The sequence below is a fragment of the Mixophyes fleayi genome, chromosome 1 (assembly GCF_038048845.1).
Source record: "Mixophyes fleayi isolate aMixFle1 chromosome 1, aMixFle1.hap1, whole genome shotgun sequence".
Lineage (NCBI taxonomy): Eukaryota > Metazoa > Chordata > Amphibia > Anura > Limnodynastidae > Mixophyes > Mixophyes fleayi.
Window position 1 is genome coordinate 356,915,422 of NC_134402.1, and position 10,444 is coordinate 356,925,865.

General features: G+C 41.0%; 1 protein-coding gene across 1 annotated transcript in view; it reads right to left on the minus strand.

Annotated features, from left to right (window-relative positions):
• Positions 1-6,593, minus strand: part of SETD1B (SET domain containing 1B, histone lysine methyltransferase) — a 50,982-nt gene extending 44,389 nt beyond the window's left edge. The window contains exons 1-4 of the mRNA XM_075178068.1: positions 6,341-6,593; positions 6,040-6,194; positions 5,657-5,755; positions 5,059-5,329 (exon numbers count right to left, since the gene is read on the minus strand). Coding sequence (XP_075034169.1) covers positions 5,059-5,329; positions 5,657-5,755; positions 6,040-6,194; positions 6,341-6,413 — 598 coding nt within the window. The 5' untranslated portion in view covers positions 6,414-6,593. The remainder of the gene's footprint in view (positions 1-5,058; positions 5,330-5,656; positions 5,756-6,039; positions 6,195-6,340) is intronic.
• Positions 6,594-10,444: the final 3,851 nt, after the last annotated feature.

Consider the following 10,444-nt stretch of genomic DNA (forward strand, 5'->3'; position numbering starts at 1 on the left):
CTGCCCTAGGGCTCCCTCTATGCAGGAGTTACGGTCCTACATAGGACATGTCGCAAGCATGGAGAGTATAACGTGTTACCTTCATGATAAATCATATAATTTCGATAAGATGTGGGCCCTGTCGTTTTTTCTAGAAAGCCGTAGCTGCCTTTCCAGTACGGTTCCCCCTCCTGCAGACGGAATATAGCTTTTGGGCCGCCCCCGGATCCCCCGGGCGGGATACGGCGCGCTGCCGGTGAGTAATGTTTGTATGCTAGTTTTCTTTTTGGTAGCCAATGTAGCCGTGTGGCTTAGCTTTTCCCAGCAATGTTCCAAGTTTGCTTATTTACTTATCAACAATATTGTTAACAGTACTTGTGCCTTACTACCTCCCATCCCTCCTTCCTCTTTCCCCTTCCCCTCCATTCCCCATCATATAAAAGTATAAAACATAGAGGAGACATCCTGAATATTAATATCTTAATGTCAGACGTGTTGATTGTGTCTTTCCTGTTTCCTCTTTAAATAAAGAGTTCAAAAAAAAAAAGTGGAGAAGACAGGAGGAGAGAAGACCCTGCTCAAAGGAGCAGACAATCTAAGGGGTGGGGTAGACTGACAGAGAGACACAGGGGAGGGAGGGAAAGAAGGAGGAATGGATAGGGGGAGGGGAATGAAGGGGAGTGAAGGCTAGGGGGAGGGGAATGAAGGGGAGTGAAGGCTAGGGGGAGGGGAATGAAGGGGAGTGAAGGCTAGGGGGAGGGGAATGAAGGGGAGTGAAGGCTAGGGGGAGGGGAATGAAGGGGCGTGAAGGCTAGGGGGAGGGGAATGAAGGGGACGGAGGCAGAAGAACAGGTGGGAAGTTAAGTGGGAGACTGGAAAGCTTTAAGAAAAAGGTGGGTTTTTAAACACTGTTTGAAGCTGGACAGATTGGGGGAAGTTCTGATGGCGGGAGGGAGCTTGTTCCAGTGGAAGGGGGCAGCGTGGGCGAAGTCTTGGATACGCGCGTGGGAGGAGGTGATCAGGGGGGAAGAGAGGCCGATCGGAGAGGGCGGGATGGAGCGTGAATAGAGAGGAGGGAGGAGATGTAGGGTGCAGTGGAGTTGGCGAGGGCCTTGTATGTAAGAGTGAGGAGCTTGAACAGGATTCTGTAGGGTAAGTGGAGCCAGTGAAGGGATTGGTAGAGGGGGGAGACAGAAGAGGAAATGTAACATCTGTTCGAGGTATAGTCGTGTGTAGGATATAAAACCACATTAAAGGTAATATATAGAATGCAAGCTTGCCACAAAGTTTTCAAATAACTAGGCATCAGTAAACAAAAACTTTCTAGAAAAGCATCTCAGACACAAACCTAGCTATCTTATTAAACAGTAACGTACATTATCAATATAATCTAGTTTTCAAAGATATCAGTTTTCAAATGCCCAATAAAATACAAGTATATTGGACTGGAAACGTATGTTTCATATATTTACAAAAAGATAATCTGTAAATAGGACAGAGATTAAAATGCCTAAATCATAACCACACAAATGAAAAACCAAATGAAAAATAATTATGGTTATACTCAATATAAATATAGCAAACATCTCTCGCATACAAAAAAGTAGGTGCAAAATAGGAAACGGCTTTGTTAATGCCAGCTCACTGTTGGCTTCATTGTTAGTACTCTGCCAACATAACAACGTGCTGTGCAACAGGCTCCAACTGAAATCATCAGCCAGATGACAGTTGCAGTATTTGCGAAAAAGCTACCACAGTTAATCTGCAGTTTTCCACTAAATAATAATTAAAGGAAGCTAGTGTAAAAACAATGGGCAGGCAAGCACCGATTACAACATATGTTATGATTAGACCTGAAATTCCAATCCCACATTTTCTTTGGTAACACAGTGAAAGTTCTGAGACAGATTCAAAATAGTTTCCTCTTGGATAACAGATGTTTATATTGTCTGCAATGATCCATTGTGTAGTTACAACAGGTAACAGTGCTAATTGACACAATTTTTAAAGAGTTAATAAAGCTAGAATATGACATTAATAAATATCAAATGATGTGCATTACCAAGCTGAATAATATACATTAAATAACTGGCGTTTTTACATAAGTAAACAGGTCCACCATACTCTCTATCACTGCTCTGGAACTAGTTGACATGTTAGGAAGGAGGTTCTTCTCTAACTAACAATCAGACAGTGACTGACAGCTAGACAGACTTGCTTTGCAGAAATGCAGAGTGTGGATTGGTAGAGTCACACACAAGGTCAGGGCCAGTGCAGTCAGAGCAACTCAGTCTCAGCTTTTTAACCTGTGTCAGATCCCATCAGATCACGGTCTTAAAGATGTGGAGGAGTTGCAGCTGGCTAATGTTTTAACGGAGCTGCAGTAGAATGTCAGGATAACACTGAACAATGTATTTCAATCTTGGGGTATCGTGGTCCTTTAATCACATTAACCCATGCAAGTACTAAAACTGTATGTTATAAGTGGCTAAGTGGTTAGTACTTCTGACTTACAGCATTGGGGCCATAAGTTCAATTCCCGACCATGGCCTTATCTAAGAGGAGTTTACATGTTCTCCCTGTGTTTGTGTGGGTTTCCTCCGGGTGCTCTGGTTTCCTCCCACACTCCAAAAAACATACTGGTAGGTTAATTGGCAGCTAATAAATTGACCCTAGTCTGTGTGTTAGGAAATTTAGACTGTAAGCGAGTTCTCTGTACAGCGCTGTGGAATTAGGGGCGCTATATAAATAAATATTATTATTATTATTATTATGACCAAGTCTAAAAATTCAAAGTTAACAGAAACAAGGAAAATACACGTAATAAGCATGCACAATGGGAAAGGATCACTAAAGTAAATAAGTGAATAAAGGTTTTCCAGGATTCTCTCTGTTGATGATAACATGTAACAAAAACAAAAAATACATTTATGAGCAATTTTAACACTAATGTTAACGATAAATAATTATAACATTATACTTTTCTACAGCAGTTCATTTTCTCATTTGGCATTTATTGTAATGGGCAGTAGTAACAGCAGAAATTAGAATTTTGAGAGGATCACTCTCATGCCACTTCCACTGATCAAACTGACTGTTTTTGGGGTGCTTGTTGCACAACACTGTACCCCTATCATCTTGGATTAGAGGTATCTCCTGGTCATTGCTGGTGGTAAAAGAACAGGGGAAGCATGTACCCCTAATATGGAAATAGTTGCCATCACATGACTTTCAGAACCTCCAGCTTCCATACTACAAAATATTTGTGAATAAATGACAGATAAAAATTAGCTGCAGGCATTTATACATTTCTTTCACTTAGACGCTTAGAGCTGTAGTAGTACTACAACTTCTATTATACAATATTAACATTTAAGACTATGAAGGAGGACTACGCACATTACTATTTTTTCATTGTGCCATTTTCAATATGTACGAGTGCTGATTTTTCAAAATGTACAATTTTCAACTATACTAAGACAATTCGCTGTTTAATATTTATCAGTGACTATTTCTGAAGCATCTGTGTTTTGGTTTTTAATTAGAGACTGTGCTTCTTGTTTTAAAGCAGTAATATTTGTTCATAATTAAGTGGTTTTATCCTGGAAACCCAAGAGGGGTGGAGGGAGAGGGCCAGTATAAAACACCCAGGTTTCCCTTTGGGGCCAGGTAGTGTCAAATTATGGCGGAGCAGATGGGACTGTGAGCCCATCTCTGAAGTACACTGATGACTGGGCAAAATGAGAGCACTGACCAATAGCTACTTATTGGCCTGAGCGGTCACACCGTCCCTAGGCTATAAGCATAGCATCAGCTTTTGGCTGTGCAGCTTAGTGGTGGGTCCAAGAAGCAGCACCAGGGCCTTGATGGTCCTCATTTCACCACTTTTTATAGGTTACCCAATAAGTAAAAACAGACAGTCATTTGGTATTTATTAGAATTGCAGATGGAAAGAGAAGAGTAAAACCTTGTCGGGTGACACATTTAAAAAAAACAATAAAATAAATATGCACAACTGTGTAATCAATATATTTGAATCTTTATAATCAGCAAGAGTCACAACATGTGGAAGATTAATCACATAACAGTTAAGAAATATAATGAAACTATGCTACTTTTTCTAATAAAATTAATCATATTACTATTTAGAAGGAGAACAAGTCTTATTTGGTGTATACTATCACTTCACTTAGTTATCCTATAGACAATGTGTTATTATTCAGATGTGCTCCTACTACACTGTTCTATCCCTTTTTATTTTCCCTGTTCTGCAGAACTTGTCACTTTACCAGTATTCACTTTCACTTGGAAAAGTATATATTAAAAAACAAGCTATGAATCATTAAAATATTTTGACACTACATTTTTAAGATTTAACTAAACAGTCTTTTGCTTACAGACTATTTTTTAAATCCCAAATAAAAATGCCTATTGGAGTAATATAATATTGACACATAAAAAGAGAAAAACAAAAAACAAACGTAACAGTGACATAAAATTATATTGAAACAGAACAGCCATAAAAAGGCATATGTGAGGGACATCATATTCAAATACCATTAAACACAGCCAGCCTACACTGCACAATACTAATTAAAATAAATGTTATATCTACACTGCATCACAATTGAGTGTATAACTAAAGACAAAAACAAAACAGCCCATAGAGCAGGCAACAGACATGAGCTGTCAGGTGTAACAATATCCAATCTCTATTTGCATTGTCTAGTCTGTCACTTTGTGGAAGTTATGCATTGCAAAGAAATATATTTAAAACATCTAAAAATCAGTGTGGACCAGTTGGAACTAGGAAGAGTGACTGGATAACATAAAGAGTGTAAGGAAATGCAAGAGTAGGAAACTGACAGCAGCATAAAGTTTTAGAGATAGACAACCCAGGTCTGCAGTCTCCTAGCAACTGGAAACACTTTCCACACGTGACATGCAGGGGACATAGGGAATGTGCACACAGCTGTCAGTGGGCTCTTATCCACACCGGCATTACACTTCTGTACCCATCACACATGCATGCCACAGGGGGACCGATCCCGGGACCCCTCACTCTCCCAGCTCACCCACCTTTCGTGTCCAGCTCCACGTGGATGATATTGCCCATCACGGAAGTGTTGTGCAAGTTTTTCACTGCGTCCTTGGCGCCTTTCACGGTGGCAAACATGACTTTGGCAATGCCCAGGTGCTTCTTGTTCTTGGGATTGTACAATATCTCCACCTCCTCCACTTCCCCGTATTTCTTGCACATGTCACTCAGAAAGTTTTCCCGTATATTGTCGTTGAGTTTTGCAAAAGTCACTTGCTTGGGGGGTACTGGCCCGACATAAAACTCGTCGATCTGAGATCAGAATGAAAATAAGGGTAGATTGCTGAATAAAGACGACATGCACCCTCACATGCACACACGATTCGTGATATTAAACAGTTATTACTATTTAGCAGAGATAACAAGGAGCCATCTGTCAGAACAATCACTAATAGGGCGCACACACTGTCAGCCTCGGTGGAGCAGAGCAGCACGTTGTGCACAAGCAGCTGTAAACAACACATGCATTACTGATACTTATTATCCACCGATCTCTCAGTGCTGACATTGATGACAAAGTAACAGTTTAAGTGGGAAGTGCCAGGATCACTATGAAGGAAGCAGCTGCCATCAAAATACCTTGAGTTTCGGCACAGTTAAATCGATCTCTTTATTTTTGGTCCATATCCTTCCGATCCGGGGATCTCTGACGGAATCGACTGGGGGGACGCCCGAGTTCTGCAAATAAATAAACAAAGAAGCCAGATATTAATGATGAGAGCAGTGGGAGGCTGTGTACACATGACACACTTGTCAAGATGCACACATGGATATTTTACTATAGGGGGCCGGCTTCATTCAGGAAACACTCAAGAAGCAGATCAGATGGACTAACATCCTGAAGCGCAGGATAACCTGCAGGAAACAACTTTCTATGATCTTGACAGCTTGGAACCATTCAGTAGCAATAAGGTGATGTCTACAAATGCTAACAACTCACAACCCCCCTGGAGAGCACATACAGGCATGCTGAAGTACAGTCCATCGTAGCGGTAGAGTTTGTGTTGCCCCTTTTTCAGAGCAGGGTCAATAATCAACTTGTAACTCTTCCAATGGTGGTTTCTCTTCTCGCCAGAAGTGCCGGCTGGGTTGCCCACCTCCATGCCGTTGATCCAGCCTGCAAGCCATAAACAAGAAGACATAAATAGTGGGTCTGGAGAGACCAGGAATACATGCAGAGCCCCAGCCTGCCATCTACCCTGCTAGCCCTCCATCCCTGCAAGCTGCAAGGGGGGGAAGGCATAAGAGAGAGTCCAGGCTCACTTGTAGTCTGCTTTCTGCCATGGTCTTCTGGATTCTTGCTTCTATCCCCAGTCTTGGCCTCCTTGAAAGACATGCCTGCCCGCCTTTCCCACACCCCCCAGCCCCTGCTCCCTGCACACAGGGTCGTCTTCTTGCCCCGCAGGAAAGGCCAAGCCGCTTCACAGGCCCCTTCCTCGGTTACATGACATGCTGTGGAGGGCACCCTGCCTGCTCCTTTTTGGCGAGCCAACACATATTGTGTGTGTGAGCAGCCTCAGCTCGCTCTGGGGCAGCCCACAATGCACCGCGGCCTCCCTATCCTCCGCCTCCCTTCTCTGTCCCCAGCCAGCCAGTAGTGCCTGGAATCAGCCTTCCTCTTCCGTCACGCACATTCGACACCGCTGCTCTGAGCTCCAAACATGACAAACGAATATCTTTCCTGTCAATAGTTACTTAGCTGTGACTGTGTTTATTTTCTTGGTGTCATTATTAATTATTGTCATATATACATTCTATATATATTTCACAATATCTGTCCACATCTTGTATAATTACTATTCGTGTTTCTCACGTTATTGGTATATGTACCACTTATATACTGCAGACATATTATGTATAGATGTGACAGTGACCACACTTTATCTTACACCCGTCTATTTATTACGATGGGTTAGGGATTCCCTTGGTGTGAGAGGGAAGCTGTGTGTGTGGAATCTGCTCCATACATTTACATGGCGCCTCCAAACAGTCGCCAGACAAGATGGACCTGGTCAGGGCTCTCACGCACTCGTGGGTGGAGGGGAGTCACTCGGGGAACCGCCACCCGTGTTCATGTCATGTCTAATCATGGGAGAAAACAGCACCAACCCGCCTCCATTTTATTCAGACCGAGCTCCCCGTGTAGAGTCCGCCAATCACAGGACGGGTTCCATTTTGTGTTTAACCCGTTAGTGGAGGGGGAGGGGGGACTATACTGGCCGCGCACTGACACAACATAACCGTCACATGCATGTATGTGTGGCTGCCGGTTACATGTATGTGCAGTCGCACAGCACTGCCTGTACCACAGGACAGCATACACTGAAGTCATGACTTATAGAACCACTCATTGGATACATGTCTCCATAGGCACAGAGGAGGGTGCAGCGGCCCTGGGATCACTGTGCCGGGTGGGGGGGAGCAGGGGGTGTCCCTGGCTGGGGTCCGGGCCACAGTGACGTAATGGGCTGGCAGAGAGACTCTCCCGAGACTGTGGCCAATCAGCGCGCAGCTTGCATCCGCCTTTGAGTTATTACAGTACTCTGCGAACCATCCTTCATCAGACAGCCAAGGAGAGCAGGCAGCTATTATCCTGCCATGGAGTGAAATGGCCAACAGTGTGCACACTGACTCTGGGTGTTTTTTCCTTTGTTGCAAACAAGGGATCCTTTTAATTGAATCATCCACCACCTCTCAGGACTCAGCTGTGTGTGTGTTCTCTTTATGTTTACCATTTTAAAGGATATTTTTGTTTTTGAAGAAGGAAGATAAAAGTATAAATAGCACAGCATGTCTGGATTTTCTCCCTATGACTTGGAATCCATCTTGGTAACATCTAGGTCATGGCACACCCTAGTCTGAAATAAGTAAACCTTTCCTTTTTGTTATTTTTTTTTGGGGAAGGTTGGAGATTTGCAGTTACAGTTGTCCCTGTTGATTGCTGATGAACAATAAATTAGAAATTAATCAGATTTTTCTAATCTCTGATCATTTGTGAAAATTAACTGTATAGTCACTTAGAGAATCTTAAGTGCAAACTGTGAAGGTAATGTGCGTTCATACTTTGTATTTTGCCAAGTGTAACAGTATTACAGTTTATATGTGTAATACAGTTCCAATAGTTAGCCTGATCCTTGACATTCTTTTTAGGTTCTTAACCCACATCTATATTGATATAAACCAATTTGCTTTGATTACCTAACAGTAGTAATGATATTAAAGTGTAACTTATGTCCTTCATAACAAACTGATTTTCCAGTACAACCAAGTGCCAGACAATGTCGAAATTTTTAATTTAACTTTTCTAATACAATTGGAAGTTGTTTTTTTTTTTTTTTTGTTTTTTTACTTTTTGAAAAGTGGAAAGCTTGTAAAACACGCCAGATGCAAGATCTATTATATACAGCAAATATATACCGACAGCAATCTGCAAGCTGGGTTCTCCAGGTAAGTAAATGCTTTTGTCCTTCAGTAAGAACGAAGGGAACGGCCTATGAACCAGATGTAATATAACAACTACACTCATTGCCTCTCGTCTAAGTATCCAGCATTTAAATGGTCTGACACCTAAAATCTGAATGCCCATATATATATGATGGCATATATACAATATACCTTATGGATTGATATGGTATAAATGTAAAAGCACTGAACCTACCAAACCCATGTGAGTGCAGATAACACGATGGCATAAAGCCATTGCTTGTTTTTTAACCAAAAAAGATTCGGGTTTGTCTGTAAATCAATAACACGACGTGTACATATGAGGATTGCAGTCTAGATCTTCATATAAAGGCTTTTTCTGTGAGCAGTCCCCACCCAACACGTTGTAGCTAGAAGATGGCAGCACGCAGTGCAGTGAGAGCAGAGCCTGTGCCAGACGTCATCACACTATAACATAATACACTATAACAGGCCAGGTTCTGGGCAACACTTTATTGATACTTTGTTGTACACAGCATTCGTTGCTGCGTGTACAGGTCTGGATGGCTGTCATTTGATACATATTCATGTATTGTCAGCGTATCCTGTGCTTGTTATGTGAATGCTGAGTCAGAGCTAGGCCCTGCAGATCACAAAGGGAAGTCAGCATAGTATGCTGGCTGCCTGGAGTCAACTGTTTAACCCTTACCACTCCTAACTATATCTATAGTTAAGTATAAGCTCATGTATTTTATATATATATATATATATATATATATATATATATATATATATATATATATATATATATATATATATATATACACACACAAAACATACTACAACATGTAAGCTTCCTTTTTAATGCTGCTAGAGGTAATCTATTTATGTGTTGATCTTTAAGTCAAAAAGGTTTTGCCTAGGCAGCTGGCAACTGGTCTGGACATTAAAGCATTGTTTAACTACTGTAATTTTCCTTTTTGTACATTATGTTTACATTTATAAAAATGGAATGTAATGTATATCCTATTAAAACTACTAAGTAGAAAATATTATTTTTTTTCTCCCTGTATTAGACGGTTTGAAAGAAATGTGGGATAGACGATTTAGCTGGAAGTAAAATTGAAAATGTGGTTTTCAGAACAGGCACCACATAGACAAAAGATTTGAAGCACGCCTGTTGTCTGGTCTTTTTCAGCACAACATGTTGTTTTAAAATAAAGTAGTGAGTCATTCATGCTGTACAGCCAGAGCATAGAGATAGGAAAGCGGATAAAACCAGAATGACTGCCTGCTGGGAGTGTTCAGTTACCTTAGGTGACATAAAATATACACAGCTCAGGTAATAGAAAACCACAAACGGGTAGAACCAGAAAGCTTTTTGTTTGTTGTTCTATTGTTTGTTTTAGGCCTGGAATTTTATGCGTTATTGCAAGAATTTAAAACACGAGTAACACCCTCAAGTTAAAAAAAGTCCTACAAATTTTAATATCTGACAATTCATTTTTCTAGGCTACTATGTTGGGTACATCACTTATGTTTGTCCTTTCGCCTCTTAAAAGAAAAAAACCGAACAAACCCACATTTTTATTAGTGCTTTTAAGATAACTGTAAAATGTAAATATTATTAGATTTTGCAGTGTATTTCATTAGAAACAAATGCACATTCTATAGTTACTGATTTGTGCTGCATTATTGTGATTTTTAATGGAATTAAGTAGATTTTTCTAGTCCCAGATGTCACGTTTACAATCCCCTTAAATCGTCGACTTTGCAGGTAAAATTCAAAACGGCAATGGCTTGTAAAGGCAAACTTGCCTTTACAAGCCATCGCCGCTTTAAATTTTACCTGCAAAGTCGCCGATTTCCAGCGAGTTGAAAAAATCGGAGGATCGTACATTTACCCCTAGGTTTTTTTTTCTTTATAGTTAAGTACAATAGGCC